The sequence below is a fragment of the Molossus molossus genome, unplaced genomic scaffold (genome assembly GCF_014108415.1).
Source record: "Molossus molossus isolate mMolMol1 unplaced genomic scaffold, mMolMol1.p scaffold_m16_p_19, whole genome shotgun sequence".
NCBI classification, from domain to species: Eukaryota; Metazoa; Chordata; class Mammalia; order Chiroptera; family Molossidae; genus Molossus; species Molossus molossus.
Window position 1 is genome coordinate 4,246,607 of NW_023425354.1, and position 19,648 is coordinate 4,266,254.

Consider the following 19,648-nt stretch of genomic DNA (forward strand, 5'->3'; position numbering starts at 1 on the left):
GTGCCGACTCCAGAATGTCTCAAGTCCCACCGCTTCTCTCTGTCTGCGCTGTGCTGCTCTGGCCCACCTGCTGCTTGGGCTCGTCTGGATTCCTTCCAAACAACTGGAGTGGCCTTCTTGCTGCCACTCGTGTCCTGCCACAGTGTTCTTCACACAGTAGTCGAGATCACCACTCCCCCTCCCCCCGCCACCTTTGAGTCCTGTGGTGGCTTTCCTGTCGCGTGTACAATAAAATCCAGACTCGTGCATGGCCAGGCCCCTGCTGGCTCCCTGACCTCCTCTGTCTCTCCTCATCCACTCTGCTTTCCCTGTGGACAGATGACTGCCCCTCTGCTTGGCACACTCTGTCCCCACATCTTTGCATGTTCCCATACTCCCTCCCTCTGCACCCTCCAGCTTGCAATGAGGCCATTGTTTCCGGCCCTTTTATTCTTTTGCTTTTATCACTGCTGGTTTTTCCCTGGCACGTCGGCCTGGGTGTTTGCCAGCCTTTGGCATTGTGTTGTCTTTCTGTGTCAGTCTTCGTCCCGTGGTCCCACACTTTGGGACTCCAGTTTGGGGCCTGGCACAGAGGAGGCTTCAGCAGTTGTTGAAAGAATAATAAAGATGTTCACCTTTGGCCTTTTTATTTGCTGCAGACTTTCCTGTCTGAGTATCTTATCTTTCTAATATTTTTTTATTTTTATTTATTTTTTATCCTCACCTGAGGACATTGTGCCATTTATCTTTAGACAGATTGAGAGGGAGAGAGACAGCGAGAGTGAGAGAAACATCGACGTGAGAGAGACACATTGACTGGTTCCCTCTGGCGCAACCCCGACCAGGGCTGGGGATGAACCACAACCGAGGCATGTGCCCTTAACCGGAATCAAACCCGGGTCTCATTGGTCTGCGGGCCGATGCTCTAACCGCTGAGCCAAACCGGCCAGGGCCTGAGTATCTTATCTTTCTTTTGGTGATGAATTTTCTGTTTTGGACCCTGAGATTTTATGTAGACCTGTTACTTACCTTTGCCTTCTCATCTATTTTCGGCTTATTTCCCCCTTTGCTTGACTTTTTAAAAATACATTTACATACCATTCTGAGATCTAAGAGTTTATTTTGGTGCATGAAGTGAAATGCTGGTTTAGATTCATCTTAACTCCCTCCAGATGCTGTCTGATTATTGCATCATGAAGTGCCTTTCTTAAAGTTACAGGATGTTTTTATTTTTCAGAAACAAGAGTTGAAATAAAAGAATCTGTTCGTGGCCAAGATATTTTTATTATACAGACAATACCCAGGTAAGAGTAAGCACTACTTTGATATAATTCATTATCATTTCATATGAACAACAATTCCGTTTTCTTTAAATTATAAATGTGTTTGCATTTAAACAGTTTTCCTGAGTTCCATGAGCCATTCTAGCACATTCATAACCCGAGGAGGGGGTCATGGGAACCTCTGATTGATAGCAGGTCAGCCACAATCACAGTAACAGCCTAGACTTGGCATTGTTATCTGAAGTGGGGAATGGGTGCTGTCTTGGACTGAGCTCTTAGCCTATGGGATCTACTGCTGTTCTCCACGTAGACAGGGTCAGAATTGAGTTGGATTCTCGGGCGCCCAGCTGTTGTCTGGAGGTTTGGAGAATTGCGTGATGTGAGGAAGCCACATGCACTCGGTGGCCAGTAACGTCCAGCGTTCTAATGTACAGTCTCCTTTGAGGGTGTTGAGGGGACTATGTCTGAAGGAGACCGAGGACCAGTGCTCACTGAGAGTTATTTGAACCTAAGTTTAACAAAATTCCCTGCAGTGACAACTGGTAGATACTAAGTGCTTTATTTATAGTATTTTTTTTCAGATTATAAAAGCAATGTTCATCACTAAAAAGACAAGACGTTATAGAAATGTATATCAAAATAAAAATTCTCAGCCCTCATTCACTCCCCAGTCTTCCGAGATAACTACTTTAAATAGTTGTTTATTACTCTGTATTTTTTATGTGTATACAAATTTAGGCTCCATAATTCAAGTGATCCTCAAAATCAATATGCAAGTAATTGTAATTTATCTGTATAGTCAGGTTTCAAAAGAGTATATAAAAATGTGCCCCTAGCCACCCCATTTCCCCACCCCAGGCAGCAGTTATTGTCCATTGCTTGGGTAGTCTTTCAGAAACTATGCCTGTATAAGCAGTTGCTTATGTATTTTTTATCGTTTTTAAAAAAATTTATTTAGAGAGAAGGGGGGGAGAGAGAGAGAAACATCAATTTTGTTGTTCCACTTATTTATGCATTCATTGGTTGATTCTTCTTCTTATTTATTTATTTATTTATTTATTTTTCTTTTATTTTTTTTATCCTCACCCGAGGACATTTTTCCATTTTTTGTTCAGGTAGAATGGGGGGGGGGGGAGAGGGAGAGAGAGAGGGAGAGAGGGAAACATCAACTTGAAAGGGACACATAGACTGGCTGCCACCTGCACAACCCAACCAGGGCCGGGGCCAAACTGCAACCAAGGTACGTGCCCTTAGCGGGAACCGAACCCGGGTCTCTCTGGACCGCAGGCCGACGCTCTAACTGCTGAGCCAAACCGGCCAGGGCCTTTTTTTTAATACATTTTTTTTAATCCTCTGCCGAGGATATTTTCCTATTTATCTTCAGATAGAGTTAGAAAGTAGAAGAGAGGGGGAGAGTGGAAGGGGGGTGGGGGAGAGAGAGAGAGAAACATAATGCAAGAGGGACACATCGACTGGTTGCCTCCTGCATGACTCTGACCAGGGCCAGGGACAAACTGCAACTGAGATACATGCCCTTGACTGGAATCGAACCCGCAGCCTTGGCATACTGGGACGACACTCTAACCAGTTGAGCTACCCAGCCAGGGTGTATATATTTTTCTTAATTTTTACTTAAAAGGAGTCTAATATGGCCCTGGCCTATGTGGCTTAGTGGGTTGGGCATTGTCCTGTGTAGCAGGAGGTTGCTGGTTCGATTCTCAGTCGAGGGCACATGCCTGGGTTCCTGGCCCGACCGCCAGCGGGGGACATGCAAGAGGCACCGATTGGTTCCGCTCTCACTTCGATGTTTCTCTTTCTCCTTTACTCTCTCTCTAGATACCAATAAACTATTTTTTAAAAAGGAGTCTAATATACTCTGTGCTGAACTTTTAAAAATAAAGTCGTATACTCTATTAGCACATAAAAAACTACTCCATCTTTTAAAATTTCTTATTTTAAAACAATCACAAACTTTTAGAAAATATGTAGGTATGGTGAAACCATTTGAGAGTAGTTGCCAACTTGATGCCTCACCACCCCAGATACTTTATTGTGTGATTCCTACAAACGAGGGCTTTCTCTTCACCACAGCACAGGCCCAGAATGGCGTCCTGACGCTGATCTGTGACTGCCGTCTGATCCTCAGACCCACCCATTCCCGTTCAGTCTGCCGTCCCACTGGCGGGCCTCCTGGCACAGGGAGCCAGGAGCGGGTCGTTGTCCTGCCTCTTCGGTCTCCTTCCGTCTGTAACGATTCCTCCGTCTTTCAAAACGTCAACGCTGTTGAAGACTTTGACACCTAAGCCAGTTAATTTTGTCGAATACTCGTTAATTTAAATTTGTCAGATGTTTTATTATATTAACCTAAAAATAAAAAGGCCAAAGTGAGAGGCAACAAGCATTTATTGGAGACCCAAAAGCATAACAGCTATTTGGGAAGCACTGATTCAGGCAGGAACCCAACCTGTGTTTGGATTAGGAGGTGGAGGCAAGGGGCATTTATGAGGAGAGGAAAGGGGAATAATTACATGAATAGAAGGAAGGGATTTTCTTTTGGTGTTAGTATGTCAAGGAAGGAGTTTCTGCAGGTGTAAATAAGCTACGTTATTCTGTTTTTATTTTTTTTTTATCCTCACCCGAGGACATTTTTTCATTTTTTGTTCAGGTAGAGCTGGAGGGAGAGAGAGAGAGAGAAACATCGACGTGAAAGGAACACACCGAGTGGCTGCCACCCACACAACCAACCAGGGCCGGGGACAAACTGCAACCGAGGCATGTGCCCTTAGCGGGAACCGAACCCGGGTCTCTCAGGACCGCAGGCTGACGCTCTAACCGCTGAGCCAAACCGGCCAGGGCTGCTACGTTATTCTTTAGCTGTACATGGTGGTGCTGATGCTAAAGAACGTTCCTAATTTTTAGTCCAGTAGTCAGAATGTCTGCTTACCTGTTAGTTCTGCAGACAGTTATTTGGGACACAGTGTTGCTTTGGCCCTGTCCAAAGGTTATTTTGCCCAATCAGACATGCCAGAGGCTTGAGGAGTAAGATTCAAGGCATTCCTCTGGGAGGGCAGCTCCGACTCCATTTTGAAGTGGCTTGGTTTCTATTACTTTCCACAGTGATGATGGGATTCACATTGTGTACGTGTATATATATATTTTTAATCCTCACCTGAGAGTATTTTTCCATTGATTTTCAGATAGAGTGCGAGGGAGGGAGGGAGAGACAGAGAGAGAAACATTAATGTGAGAGAGACACATAGATTGGTTGCCTCCCACACAACCCTAACCAGGGCTGGGGACTGATCTGCAACCAAGGAATGTGCCCTTGACTGGAATTGAACCCGAGACTCTGGTCTGAGGGCCGAATCTTTAACCTGCCAGGGCTTGTTGTGTATTTTTGGAAGGAATACCAGAGAAGTGGAGTTGTGTTCTCTTCTTGTCTTTTTGCTGCTTTATAATGTGTTACATAGATGTACCAAAATTTATTCCACCAGGCACATATCTGATTGATTTTAATTCTGTGCAACACAATAGTACTAAAGCGGAACATCCTAGATGCACCTGTGTTTCAGGTACATCTGTAGGAAGATTCCGAGAAATGGAATTGCTGGGTGGAAGGATCCATGCATTTGTAGTATTGATAGATGTGGCTGTGTTGATAGACATTGATAATATTTGCAGTATTGAGAGAGAACTCTTATTGCCCATTGAGGATATACTAATGTATATCTCCTCCCATCATTTTGGTTTTGTATTGTTTGCCTCCTGGTGATGGCAGTCTTTTTGCCCAGTGGTTTTGTTTAACATTGCATGTTAGAAATGAAGGAAATATTTGATGTCTTGTTCCTGGCATATGTCATCAGTTTAGCTCAAATAAACTGTTAGAAAGAAAGAAAAATGTGGGGAAGACCTGAGGGATTTGCTCAGGAGTAAATGTATGTAGTAAGGGAGCTTTGACCCTCCACAGACTGCTCCCTGGCCTTCTGTGCTTGATTGGCTTTGTTGGTAGTGAATAGTAAGGTTGCAGCATCATCTCTTTTTCCCTCCAAATTCTTGAGCTCCTAGGGCATGGGCAAGAGCCGCATGTGACCCAAGGTCCTTGCCTTAGACTACTGAGAGCCTTGACCAGGCTATTGAGGGGTGGAGAACAGAACCGTGGTCACCACAGCCATAGACAGGCCAGCTTTGTCACTGATCCTCCAGGGAATACGGAGGTGTAAGCCCAAAGGTGGTGTTGGTCAGTAAAGTGTCTTCTCTCTACCCTGACGATTTTATTCAAATATGTTTTTATTGGTTTTAGAGAGAGGAAGGGAAAGGGAGAGAGAGAAATATCAATGTGAGAGAGAAACACTGATTGGCTGCCTCTTACATGCCCCTACTGGGGATCGAGCCCGAAACCTTGGCATGTGCCCTGACTGGAAATCGAACCAGCAACCTTTTGGTGCACGGGACGATGTCCAACCAACAAGCCCCATTGGCCAGGGCGAGGCCAAGTATTTTTCTAGCACGCTTTCCTGAGGCTATTGAGTATTCTTTCCTCTTTACTTTTATTATGAGTTTAGGAGGTAGAAAAGAGATATAATAGTAGTAATAGCCAATTTTGTTTGCTATGTCTCCAGCACTCAAAACACTTGTTTAATACATGAGTGAATTTTGCCCTATGTCACCAGCACACCTAGTCCCTCACACCCTTGTGGGGTGAATTAATGAATACTATACAATTTCGGTACATTTCCCTCTTCATAAAATACTTATGTTCCCTGTTTGGTTCTTAGACCTCAGTGGGTCCCTAATACCTGATGTGACTTTCTTTCCCACTGCATCTGATCTGAAATTGAGAAGACCTTCAGGGTTTCTGTGTTTCCTTTGTATACTTTGAACTCCTGGTTCTGGCTCAGACTTGCTCCAGCTGCCCAGCTGTAGGAGGTCAGCTCCTGCGGCCCAGCAGCGCTCACGGTTAGCAGCCCCGCCCTCTTGTGATCTCAGAACACTGTGCTGTTAGTCTCCTATGCAGGGAGAGTTGCCCTTTATATAATTCTTGGTTTTGATAGCGTGGTAACCAAGAATGCTCAGTATAAATATTTAATACATGTAGTCACTTTGCTTCTGACCCTCCAACCCAGTGACTGATTGGAGGTTCCAGTGACCCTCTCTTTGGGTTCAGTTATTTGCCAGGGTGTCTCACAGATATAACTCAGAACAGCCCAGTGGCAGAGATGTACAGGACAAGGCGCTGGGAGGGCGTGGCAGTTCCGCGCCCCGTGGGGCACCGCTCACCCTGCGTCTCCATGTGTTCGCCAGCCCGAAGCTCTTCAAACTCCCTCCTTTGGGGTTTGTGTGGAGGCTTCATTACACAGGCACAGTTGATTAAATCGCTGGCCATTGGTGATTGCGAGTCAGCGTCCAGCCCCTTGCCTCTCCCCCGAGGCCAGGTAGGTGGGGCTGAATGTTCCAACCCCCTAATCACGGTTATCTTGCTGGCAGCCAGCCTTCATCCTCCCTGCAGTCCAAAGTCACCTCATTAACATGCAGAGCATCCTTATTGCTTCCATCACACTCCAGGGTTTTAGGAGCTCTGTGCCAGAAATGGGGAGGGGGGGGCCAGAGCTGTGTCCTGGTGAGTTACAGTGCTCAGTGCGGCCCTCCCAGAGCCTTCGAGGGGAGATGTGACGTGTGCAGAGTGTTTCTGAAGGATGATTGTCATGTTTATGTTACCAGTTCTGACATGTTGATGTAAGAAGACTCTCTAAAAGAACATTTACCACTTATTTGCTGCAGATGATTAATTGTTGGAGGTGGGGCGGGGGCGGGGTAAATCCTACCCCATTACCACATCTCGTTAATGAGTGCTGTTGGTCCAGTGGCAGTGTAGGCAGTTTAATTGACGTGTGTGAATCATGTCTGTTTCCTCACCTCACGTTCCTTTTTGCCCATCTGAAAAAGCCAAGTTTAAAATAGGATGTGATTCTCTTAGGGGAAAGAAAGATGTTTAGTTGCTGAATAATTAAGGTGACCTACTTAGATACAAAGACTACAAGAATTAGCCAGGATGACCTGGCAAAGGAGTGGACAGCAGAAGCTCGCCGGGGCTAACTTCCAGATTCTGGGTGAACTGTGGTTTGGATTGATTGGCCGGCTCCAACCCGTCCGGACCTCCTCCTACCTGCGGAACCAGAAGAAAACCAAAACCCATCACTCCAGTCAGGAGGAACGGAATGATGGAACCACCCTAACCCACCCAAAACTGCAAATGGTCGGAAGACAAGAAAAACAAGTTTCAGGAGACCTCAGCCCCCGACCAATCAAGAACTCGGGAGACCCCAGGCCCAACCAATCAAAGACAACCACGTCTCCTCGGCTGAACAACCCTCCCCCCCCCCCCCAGCCCTGAGCTTAAAAATCCCTAGTCTGTACAAGCCGGTTGCTACTCTCTCCTTAGAGGTAGTCCGGCAGGCTGGTTCCCAATAAACCTGCACTTCTGGAGACCCTGCAAAAAAAAAAAAAAAAAGAATGAGCCAGGATGTACTGGAACAGTCTTAGGGAACAGATGAACTAGGGGCTGCCAGCCAGTTTTCCTTCGCCCTGCCAGTCCACAGAGTGCCTGGTATCCGATTTGATTGTCTGGCCTTGGGCTGGAGGATGTTGAAATCTCTGCACAGGTCTTTACGAAAAGGGAGAAATTAGTGATTAATGGAAGGAAACTTACTCTGAAATTGTTTTTATTACATGATATCTTACTAGCTGGGCCTCCAGTGTGGTGTCCTCTCCACACCTCATTGTGTCATGGTTGTCTATTACAACTGCTGTCACAGAGCGGCTAGAACCCACTACCTGGACAGGTAGTCGGTCTCCAGACCGACATGAACTTCAGCCCTGAGCATGTCCGTGGGGCCAGAGTCTGGTAAGAACCAAGCCCAGTGAAGCCCTTCCAGTGCCACAGTCCCACAGTCGTGCAGGTTCAGAGTTCGGACTTGCTCTCTGCGTCGCCACGCAGTCTATGTACGGAAGAGGACTTTTGCTCTAGTGTAATGACACCTTGTGTTTGGTCTAGATATGGACTCCTGAGCTACTTACTGCTCCGTAAACGCTACGCAGGCTCCCAGCTTAACATGCAGAGCCCGCAGGGTGTCAGTTTGGGTGACCTGTGTGGGAGGGAGAGGGATGAGTGTACAAGAATTTGGGGAGGGGAGCATTCTTTTTTTTTTTCATCCTCGCCTAAGGATATATTTATTTATTTTAGAGAGAGTAGAAGGGAGAGAGAGAGGGAAACATCGATGTGAGAGAGAAACATCAATTGGCTACCTCCTGTACACCCCCTGCTGGGGATGGAGCCTGCAACCCGGGCATGTGCCCTGACCAGGAATTGAACCAGGACCTCTCAGCCATGGGACAATGTTTGATCCACTGAGCCACACTGATGGGCACATTTTTTATTTTTTAATCCTCACCTGAGGATATGTTCATTGATTTTAGAGAGAGTGGAAGGGAGGGAGAGAGGGAAACATCAATGTGAGAGAGAAACACCTGTCGATGGCCTTCCATACACTCCCTGACCCGGAATCGAACCCCAAACCTTTTTGGTGTACGGGACTACACTCCAACCCACTAAGACACCTGGCCGGGGCGGGTAGACCATTCTCAGGTGAGTTCGTTGTGCTCCTTCTTGGGACAAATGATTACCAGCAGAGTGACCCAGTGTGGTCTGGCATTCCCACGAGATGTGGTCAGCCTTGTTTACCATTTTCTCTCCCCCACCGAGTACAGTGTTTGACTCAGGTTGCTTAATGAGTATTTGTTGAATGGATGAATGAACTAAAATTAACCAAGTGTTATGAATTCCTTAGTACCTTGAGTGTTTGATAAATATTTTATCCAGATATAACAAAAGATCATGTGTCCTCTGACCTTTTGGTGCCTGATTTGGGATATTATTACTTTGAGAGTATTGTGGACAAAAAAAGGGGTGCTATAATAAATCATAAATTCCTAACTGAGCAGGTCATGGTGGGTAGTAATGCCCTCTATAGCTTCTTTAGTGATTTTTTTTTTTTATCCTCACCCAAGGACATTTTTTTATTTTTTGTTCAGATAGAGGGAGAGGGAGAGAGAGAGAGAAACATCGACGTGAAAGGGACACATCAAGTGGCTGCCACCCACACGACCCATCCAGGGCCGGGGACAAACTGCAACCAAGGTACATGCCCTTAGCGGGAACTGAACCCGGGTCTCTCTGGACCGCAGGCCAATGCTCTAACCGCTGAGCTAGTGAATTTTTTTAAACGGATTTTTTTTTTTTTTTTGCTTCATTGATCTTTAGAGAGGAAGGGAGAGGGAGAGAGAAATAGAAACATTGATGCTAGAGAACATCGATTGGCTGCCTCCTGCATGCCCCCCACTGGGGATTGGACCCACAACCTGACCAGGAATCGAACCAGTAACATCTTGGTGCATGGGTTGATGCTTAACCACTGCACAGCACTGGCAGGGCTGAATTTTTTTTTTTAATGTTCTTCTCTGTCTTTTTTTTTTTAATCTTCACCCAAGGTTATTTTTCCATTTATTGTCAGACAGAGTGGGAAGGAGGGGGGGGGGGAGAGAGAGAGAGAAACATTGATGTGAGAGAGGCACGTTGACTATTTGCCTCCCTAATGATCCGACCAGGGCTGGGGACTGAACCACAATCCAAGTACATGCCCTTGACTGGAATCGAACCTGCAACTGTTGGTCTGTGGGCCAACTCTCACCACTGAGCCAAACTGGCCAGGGCTCTCTGGTGAAATTTTTAAGCTAGTCCTGTGCATTGTTCTTGTGCATGTAGGTTAACACACCACCTTGGAGATGTCAGGAGTAGTACCTCTCTAGGCCGAAACCACCCTCATAGTCTAGTTACCGTCCTGTAATCCGACGCCCGCCTTGCTGTCGCCCACCCCCTGTCATCTTCTCACTTCCCTGCTCAGTTCCAAATGCACAAAAGAAGCTGCAGAACCATTATCCTTCAGAGCATTTGAGATCTTACTTCCCGGCAACTGTCGTCAGATTGGCTCAAATAAACTCTTAAAAAATTCTATAGTTTTGGACGTTTCTTACATCAATAGCATGAGGGAGTAAAATGCTTCCATTTACTTCAGGGAAAGGAAGTGATAACTGGAAAGGTCCTGTTTGTCTGGGAAGGAAGGCCAGAAGAGGGGGTGTCTTTCTTAAGGGCAGAGCCCACCTTAGGCTTGATCAGCCTTGGCCAAGGGTAGCAATTCTCATTCCTTAACATTGGGAATGGCCTTTTCTTTGAATATCTTCCAGATTTCTATTTCCTTCTGTGTTTATCTGGGTAATCTTTGATAGGAATCTGTATATCTCAAGGAAAGAGGATGGGGCAATTTTTTGAAATTAAGTTCCAAGACCCTCCCCATTTTCTACCCTACCCTTCACTTCCAGAAGAAGAAAGATACTAAATCCTTTCTGGTAATCTTCCCTTCTTAATTTCAAATGCATAAAAGAAATTGTAAAACTCATTCGGTTTTGATAAACAGGTAACTAGAAGGGCGGGTGGGTTTCCCTTGGTGTTCACAGGACCCCAGGGGCTGGCCTGCTCCCTAAGTCTGCACCTCCCGGAGGGCACCAGAAGGTGCTGGTTCACTGTCACCAGCAGTGGAAGTCGGCCTCATGTGCCACTGCAGCGACTGTGTCACTGACAGAAGATCCAGGCAGAGGGGAGAGTGGACAACCAGGCTGTGGACTTAAGTAACCACAGATGAAACCGAGTTTACACAGCTAAAAAGAAGAGTTAACACACTTTCTTGTGTACTCATGCAGTGCCAGCATCAGCTAGTGTGGTGGTAAAATGCCTGCCACACCCATTTTGGCAGCTCATGTTTAATTGCTGTAGTTGAGCCTGGGTGGTGTGGTTCAGTGGTTGATCATTGACCCATGCACCAGGAGGTCGCCAGTTCACTTCCCAGTCAGGGCACATGCCCAGGTTGTGGGCCAAATCCCCAGTGGGGGGCATGCAGGAGGTGGCTAGTTGATGTTCTCTCTCATCGATGTTTTTATCTGCCTCTCCCTTCCTCTCTAAAATCAATAAAGAAAAAATAAATAAATTGCTGTAGTTGAGATATTTTCTAGGGGTTAATAAATGAAATTAATCCCCAAATGCAAACTGTCCCTGTTTCAGAGATGTGAATACAGCTGTGATGGAGCTACTGATCATGGCCTACGCACTGAAGACGGCCTGTGCCAGGAATATCATCGGAGTCATCCCTTATTTCCCCTACAGCAAGCAAAGCAAGATGAGGAAGAGGGGGTCCATTGTGTGCAAGCTCCTGGCGTCTATGCTGGCGAAAGCGGGTGAGTGTGGACCGGGACCTGGGGCCCACGCAGTCAGGACTCTGCCCCACCTGAGATTAGGCCTTACTTCATCGGTCTGGTTGGGGACCTAGTTCTCGGTGTGTCATTTACTAATTACTTTTTCTTGTTTCCTTTTGCATAGTGCTGGTTAGGGATAGGTGAGCTTAGGTACAATTCTTACCCTTTTCTGCTCTGTCTTACTTTAGAGTGACATCATCTGCTCCCCTGTTTTCATTCTTCTCTAACCTTGGCCTTTGTCAGCGTTCTGTCTACTTCCTGTACATTTCATCTCATCATCATTACATTTTAACTGCCAGTCTTGGCGCTGGTGTGTGATCGTTTGAGCTTCCGGTCTAGACTGTGTACTTACCTTTGTTAACTAAATCCTATTTAGGTACATAATATTAAAACTGGATTTTACTTTTTCTACTTAGCTTATACTCTCTTTGGTCTCCCTCCTGACTGTCTTTCTGTGTGGCAGCTCATTTTCATTGCTGTCACTCTGTGTTTTTGTAGCAGTGACGCCCTTGCTGGCCTCTGAATCAAATGTAATAACACTTCACAGTTACTGGAATTTCATTTACCCGATGTTTGTTTAGAACTCTCACATGTTTGAGTCCCCAGAAACATGTCTCTTTTTGTTTAGCCCTACTGATTGCATCAGTCTGTCTCCATTGCTTTTCTATAAGACTATTTCATGACCCATTCTTTTATGACAGGTAGCAATTATTCCAGACTTTAGTATCTTATGTTTGTATTCTATGACATTCTTTTTTCTTATATATACATTACTTTGTTTTTGCTTTCTTATTCCTTCCGCCTTAGCCATGGTCTTTTAACATTTCTTTCTAAATTCTTTAAGCAAGGCCTTACTGTTTTGTTTTGTTTTTTTTTTACATCAAATTTTGCTGCAGTATTTATTAATTCCATCTTCATATTTCTGTTTCTACCTGAATTTCCTTTTCTCGATTTTGAGGACCAAGCTAATAATAATAGCAGAGGAGAGCACCCTTGTCAACTTCCGTGTGGAAGCTTAGAGGTTCCTTTGCCTTAGCTTGGGCTCGTTCTTTAGTTTGTTAGTTTTGTTAAGGTTACCGACAAAATCTATAACTAACGGTTTGTTAACAGTACCCTTGGCCTTCAGTCTTTGTTAGGAAAACGGAGTTGGGCATCTAGTTTGTGTCATTAATGTGCAGGGGTGAACTTTTAATTTTTTGTTTTAAAATTTCAGGTTTAACTCACATAATCACTATGGATCTTCATCAAAAGGAAATTCAAGGCTTTTTCAGCTTTCCGGTGGACAACCTTAGAGCCTCACCTTTCCTGCTTCAGTATATCCAGGAAGAAGTGAGGAGCCCCCAGCAGACACCCCTGCCCTACAACGAGACCCTGTGTAGTTTCTCTCTCGTGTCAGATTGAACGTTGAAATGAAAGGCACATCCAATGATCTTTCCCTTAGGTCTTGATGCCTGAGGCAGCCAGATAGGGCCAGCAGTTAGCATGGAGGGCCGTATATTTCAGAGACATTAACAGTGGGTTTCCTTCTAAGTAGCTTTAGCAGTTTGCTTTTGTTTTCTTAAATGAAGGTTTTAAGAGTTAATTACATATTACTTCTTGATATAACAATACTTTTGCGCCCTGGCCAGTTTGGCTCAGCGGTTAGAGCGTCAGCCTGCGGTCCGGAGAGACCCGGGTTCGGTTCCCGCTAAGGGCACGTACTTCGGTTGCAGTTTGTCCCCGGCCCTGGTTGGTCGTGCGGGTGGCAGCCACTTGATGTGTCCCTTCACTTCGATGTTTCTCTCTCTCTCCCTTCCTCTCTCTCCCTCCCACTCTATCTGTACAAAAAATGGAAAAATATCCTCGGGTGAGGATAAAACAAACAAACAAACAAAAAATACAATACTTTTGCAATGATGTTAATTGATAAGTGTTAAAACTCTAAAATGTGTGAATGAAACCCTAGCGTATATGATTGCTGGTATGGATCATTGTTATAAGAGGAAAAAGTGAGATTCTAGCATCCAGCTATAACTTTTCAGTATTTTCTTATTTTTCCTCCAAATCTAGATTCCGAATTACAGAAATGCAGTCATTGTAGCTAAGTCTCCTGATGCTGCAAAAAGGTAAATAATCCAGACACTTAGAAAAACCCCTTGCAGGTGCTTTCTGAAGTCAGAGTGAGCTGTTTTAGTGCCGGGGTCTGTCACAATGTGGCCTCTGAAAGCTCGTTGGCCCGAGCTCTCTCCACATCTTTGCAGAGGGAGTTTTTCCTCCTTCAGGTTCTCAGGAAGAGGAAGACAGAGGGCTATGAGCACTTTCCAGGCAGTGGGTGTTTTTGGTTTTTTTTGGTATTGATTTTAGAGAGGGAGAGAGAGAGAGAGAAACATCGGTGGGAGAGAACATCGACTGGCCGCCTCCTGCATGTCCCCTGCTGGGGATCGGGCCCACAACCTGGACATGTGTCCTGACCGGGAACTGAACCGGCCACCTCTTGGTGCAGGGTCGACGCTCAACCTCTGAACCACACTAGCTCGGCCAGGCAGTGGTTTTTAAGAGACCTTTTTCTACAAAGTTCTTTCTTCTGAAGTTCAGTGTTAGAACATTGGACAAAGGGCAGAACCAAAATGATCTAGAATCAGATACTAGCCCACATGTCAGCCCAAATGCCTCACAGACATTTACGTTCTGGCCTGGGTCCCACATTCTGTTTTGTATAAATAATTCCTTTCTGTGCCCCTAAGAGGTTGAATGGTATTTTCATTTTACGATTAATAAAATGATGGAATGGTGATGTTTGAGTTTTCTTCCCATGAATTTTACCGTTTCTCCTCGTCTTTCTCCAGGGCCCAGTCATATGCTGAGAGACTGCGCCTGGGCTTGGCCGTAATCCATGGGGAGGCCCAGTGTACGGAGCTGGACATGGATGACGGCCGCCACTCTCCCCCGACGGTCAAAAATGCCACTGTCCATCCCGGCCTGGAGTTGCCGTGTAAGAGGAACTCTGTTTTTTACTTTATTTGTAAACTGAAGAAAGTCTTCAACAATAAGAATGGGTAGGACTTAATACTTACGTGGATGTGGGCTGTCTTGGTTTTTGTTTTTGTTTTTAATTCTCACCCGAGGATATTTTTCTGTTTATCATCAGATAGAGTGGGAAGGAGGGAGGAAGGGGAAGAGAGAGAAAGAGAGACATCTATGTGAGAGAAACACATTGACTGGTTGCCTCCCACACGACCCGACCAGGGCTGGGGATGAACTGCAACCGAGGTATGTGCCCTTGACAGGTCTTGACCCTGCAACTCATGGGTCCGCAGGCCGATGCTCTAACTGCTGAGCCAAACCAGCCAGGGCTGTCTTGGTTTTTTTTTTTTTTTTTTTTTTAATCCTCACTCGAGGACATTTTTCCACTTTTTTGCTCAGATAGAGTGGAAGGGAGAGAGAGGAAAGGAGAGAGATATATCGATGTGAAAGGGACACATCGAGTGGCTGCCACCCGCACGACCAACCAGGGCCGGGGACAAACTGCAACCGAGGTCCATGCCCTTAACGGGAACCGAACCCGGGTGTCTCTGGACCACAGGCCGACGCTCTAACCACTGAGCCAAACTGGCCAGGGCTGTCTTGGTATTTTTAAAACTGGATCATTTGTATTGATTTCGCCTTTTGTAAAAGGAGATTGTGCTGAACACATTTGCAGACTATGTAAGACAATCGCACTTTACTGGAAGACTGAGCATTCAGAGTGTGAAAGAATTTCAGCTTTACTAGAAATGTTGTATGTGCGATGTTGGGACGTCTTAAGCGTTCATATTTTGGTCTGATGGGTGGTGGCCGTCATCGATCAGATACCACGGTTGGTGACCAGGCCGCCCGAGCACTGTGAGTGACAAGCTCCTTGCTGCAGACCTGATGCACTGTGATTAATCCGACGGTGTGGAGGCGATTGATTTCCATGGAGTTTTTGAGGGGGAGTAACCAGCATTCTATACTGAAAGATACATTATGCTTTTTTTAGAGGAAGGAAATTATTTCTTTTAAAAACTGTGTATCTATTGGCCATGCCTCAGAAACATACAGGTATTAATAGGTGGAAAATAGTGGACTGGTTACGCCTCAGGTTTTTCAGACAGGCTCCCATCTAAGGTGTAAACATCTAATTGTTTATGATGATCAGGCTCTGGAAACTAACATTGTTATAATGCTGTTGTCTAATCTTCAGGCCTCATTCAGATTTTACCAGTTGTCCAACAATGTCCTTTAAAGCAAAAGAAAATAGTTCTCCTGGACTAGAACCCAATATAAGCGAACACGGTGTGCTCAGTTGTCACTCCTCACTCAGTTAGCTCGGAGCGCTCCTCTGTTCTTTGTCTCTGCGACCTTGCTTCTTTTGAAGAGTACAGGCCAGTAATTTTGTAGAATATTTCTTAATTGGGGCATGTTGTTTCCTCATGACTAGGTTGAATCAATTACTATGATTATTGTCAAATGGTGATTTTTCTAATTCCCTTTCTTCTCTCCTGATTTATTCATTTGTATCAGTATGGATTTTTAGAATCTTATTTTATTAAGTATGTTATAATCTAATCCATTTCTACTGCTTATTTATTTTAAATATGTTTTTATTGATGTTTATAGAGACAGATAGAAACATTCATGTGAGAAACAGCTGTCAGTTGCCTCCTGCACACCTCTTACTGGGGATCGAGCCGGCAACCCGGGCATGTGCCCCAACGGAGTCAAACCAGGAGCTCTCAGTCCAGGGGACAGTGCTCTGTCCACTGTGCCACCCGCCGGGCTCTACTATTTATGTTAATGCTCAAATCGTCTTAGACGTGGCCAAAGAGAACTCCTTTAAGCTGCTTCCTGTGTTCTCTTTATGTGCTCCTATCATTTTTGTTAACTTTCTTACTCTGGTACAACTAGATATTCCCTTGTACTTTCTTGGCACTGAAATCAGCCCCGATTTCTTTAATGTAAAAGGGTATTTAGAAATTAGGATTTGGCTTCAGGGTGTACACTCAGTCACCACACTCTGCTATCTATGACTAGCCTTGTCTTATGTTCTTTCATAAGTGACAATGTATTTATAGGATAAATTCCAAGAAATAAAATTATTGGGTCAGAGGTTGTTTTGATAGATATTGCTAGCTTGTGGCCGTATTTTATATGTCAGATTCTCTATTCTGAGAATGTCGCTGTTACTTATGATTGTAACAGTGTTTTCCCTACAGTCATCCTGTGTATCTGGAAACTTGTAAAGTATCAGGTTCCTTCTTACATGTTATTGTGCTTCCATTATAACTTTTATAGTTGCCGTAGGATCATTTTCTGTGATTCCCTTTTTTATTTTTAATCCTCACCCAAGGATATTTTCCCATTGATTTTTCTGACAGAGTAGGAAGGAGGGAGGGAGGGAGAGAGAGAGCGCGAAACATTGATGGGAGAAAAAGACACGTTGATTGACTGCCTCCTGCATGACCCCGACCAGGGCCAGGGACCGAACTGCAACTGAGGTACATGCCCTTGACCGGAATCGAACCCAGACTCTTTGGTCTGAGGGCTGATGCTCCACTGAGCCAAACTGGCCAGAGCTCTGTGATTCCCTTTATAGATTTAGTCAGGAACATTCTGAAAATGTTACTTCTTGTATGTGTAATTGAACCTTCCAAATTAAATATACTTTATATATTTATTACTTATGTTTCAATAGTTCATTTAGTAGTGATGAAGGTGAAGATATTAGAGTATTAGGAAAAGGCCAAAGGAAAGCTAATACTCGCCCTCGGAGTCTTCGCATCTTCTAGGAAGATGGACTGTTTTATCTTCCTGGAGCCCGGGTTCTGGAGCAGCCACAGCGCCCTGCACCCCCACCACGAGGGTGACTTTGACCCCCAGAGGATTTTGGCAGGGTCTGGAGACATTTCTGGTTGTCTGGACCAAGCGGAGGTGGGATGCCACTGGCATCCAGCGAGCATCCAGGGGCCGGAGCTGCTGCTGAACATCTTCCAGCGAAACAGACAGCTGTCCCGTCCCAAGTGTCAGACGTGCTGCGGTGAACAGACCTCTTTTAGAGCAGTCTGTTAAAAGCAGAGTTGTATACGTGTTTCGTTTGGTAAGGTAGACTCGATCCCTCTCTGATGGCAAGGGCAGCTGGTGGACGCGGAAGGACGGTGGCAGTGGTTCCCCCAAACGCTGCTCTGTGCGCCACAGTGCTGAACATTGTTGGGGTCACAGAAATGAGAGGAAGTCACCTTTCCTGGCTGGATTTTCCTTTTTTTTATCTTTTCTTTTTTATCTTTATTGTTGAATGTATTACAGATGTTCCTCATTTTTCCCCCACTGACCCCTTCCTCCCCACTCCCGCCCCCTCCTGCCTTTTCCCACACTGGTGTCTGTGTCCATTGGTTACGCATATAAGTTCTTTGGTGTATTTCTTCCCACCCCCCAACCCCCTTCTCTTTAAGGTTTGTCAGTCTAGCAACCAATTTGTATACATCTTAATCCCTTCATCTTTTTCACCCATTCCCCCAACTCCCCTCCTATCTGGCAACCAACAAAATGTTCTCTGTATCTATGAGAATGTTTCTGTTCTACCTGTTCATTTTGTTTGTAGATTCCATTGTTGATAGATATGTACTCATTGCCATTTTGTTTGTTCATATATTTTATCTTTTTCTTCAAAAAGACCCTTCAACATTTCATATAATAACAGTTTGATGGTGATGAACTCCTTTAGCTTTTTCTTGTCTGGGAAACTCTTTATATGGCCATCAATTCTAAATGATAGCTTTGCAGGATAGAATAATCTTGGTTGTAGGTTCTTGCTTTTCATCACTCTGAATATTTCTTGCCACTCCCTTCTGGCCTGCAAAGTTTCTTTTGAGAAATCAGCTGACAGTCTTTTGGGAACTCCCTTGTAGGTAACGAACTGCTTTTCTCTTGCTGCTTTTAAGATTCTTTCTTTGTCTTGAACCTTTTGCATTTTGATGATGATGGGTCTTGGTGTGGGCCTCTTGGGGTTCATCTTGTTTGAGACTCTCTGTGCTTCCTGGACTTGTATGTCTGTTTCCTTCACCAAGTTAGGGAAGTTTTCTGCCATTATTGTTTCAAACAGGTTTTCGATTTCTTGTTCTCTCTCTTCTCCTTCTGGCACCCCCAAGATGCGAATGTTGGCACGCTTGAAGTTGTCCCAGAGGCTCCTTACACTATCCTCATTTTTTTGTATTCTTTTTTTCTTTTTACTGTTCTGATTGGGTGTTTTTTGCTTCCTTAGATTCCAAATCGATGGTTTGCTTCTTGGCTTTACCTACTCTACTATTGAATCTGTGTAAATTACTTTTTATTTCCTCCTTCATTAGTGCCTCCTTCATTTCTTTTTTCTTTTTTTTGTTCAGATAGAGCGGGAGGGAGAGAGAGGAAGAGAGAGAGAGAGAAACATCGATGTGAAGGGACGCATCGAGGGGCTGCCACCCGCACAACCAACCAGGGCTGGGGACAAACTGCAACCGAGGTACATGCCCCTAGCGGGAACCGAACCTGGGTCTCTCTGTACCACAGGCCGACGCTCCAACCGCTGAGCCAAACTGGCCAGGGCAGTGCCTCCTTCATTTCTGACTGTGCCTCTTTCATTTCTGACTGGTCCTTTTTATGCTCTTGAGGCCCTCACTAAGTTCACTGAGGTTCTCACTAAGCTCATTGAGCATCCTTATAAGCAGTATTTTGAACTCAGCATCTGTTAGGTTGTTTATCTCCATTTCGCTTAGTTCTTTTCCTAGAGATTTTTTCTGTTCTTTCATTTGGGACCTGTTTCTTTGTCTCCTCATTTTGGCTGCCTCCCTGTGTTTGTTTCTGTGTATTACTTAATGAGGGGTATGGGGCTAGCTGAGACCAGATGCAGCTCGTTTGAAAGAATTTAGGAAAACCTGAAGCAGGATCCAAGACAGGCCAATCCTATGGTAAAGCAACTGGCAACAGCTTAGATGGACCTTAAAGTTGGGTGGGGCGGGGCCTCAGGGAATCGCCAGGGCAGGGCCACCAGTGTGAGC

General features: G+C 45.1%; 1 protein-coding gene across 2 annotated transcripts in view; it reads left to right on the plus strand.

Annotated features, from left to right (window-relative positions):
* PRPSAP1 (phosphoribosyl pyrophosphate synthetase associated protein 1) overlaps nucleotides 1-19,648 on the plus strand; it is a 31,556-nt gene that overhangs the window by 5,455 nt on the left and 6,453 nt on the right. The window contains exons 3-7 of one of the 2 annotated variants that reach the window (XM_036269402.1): nucleotides 1,217-1,283; nucleotides 11,431-11,603; nucleotides 12,835-12,950; nucleotides 13,671-13,726; nucleotides 14,447-14,592. In XM_036269402.1, the coding sequence (XP_036125295.1) occupies nucleotides 1,217-1,283; nucleotides 11,431-11,603; nucleotides 12,835-12,950; nucleotides 13,671-13,726; nucleotides 14,447-14,592 (558 nt within the window). Of the gene's footprint in view, nucleotides 1-1,216; nucleotides 1,284-3,517; nucleotides 3,570-11,430; nucleotides 11,604-12,834; nucleotides 12,951-13,670; nucleotides 13,727-14,446; nucleotides 14,593-19,648 lie in introns of those variants that run through there. The other variant, XM_036269403.1, reaches the window with a different exon arrangement.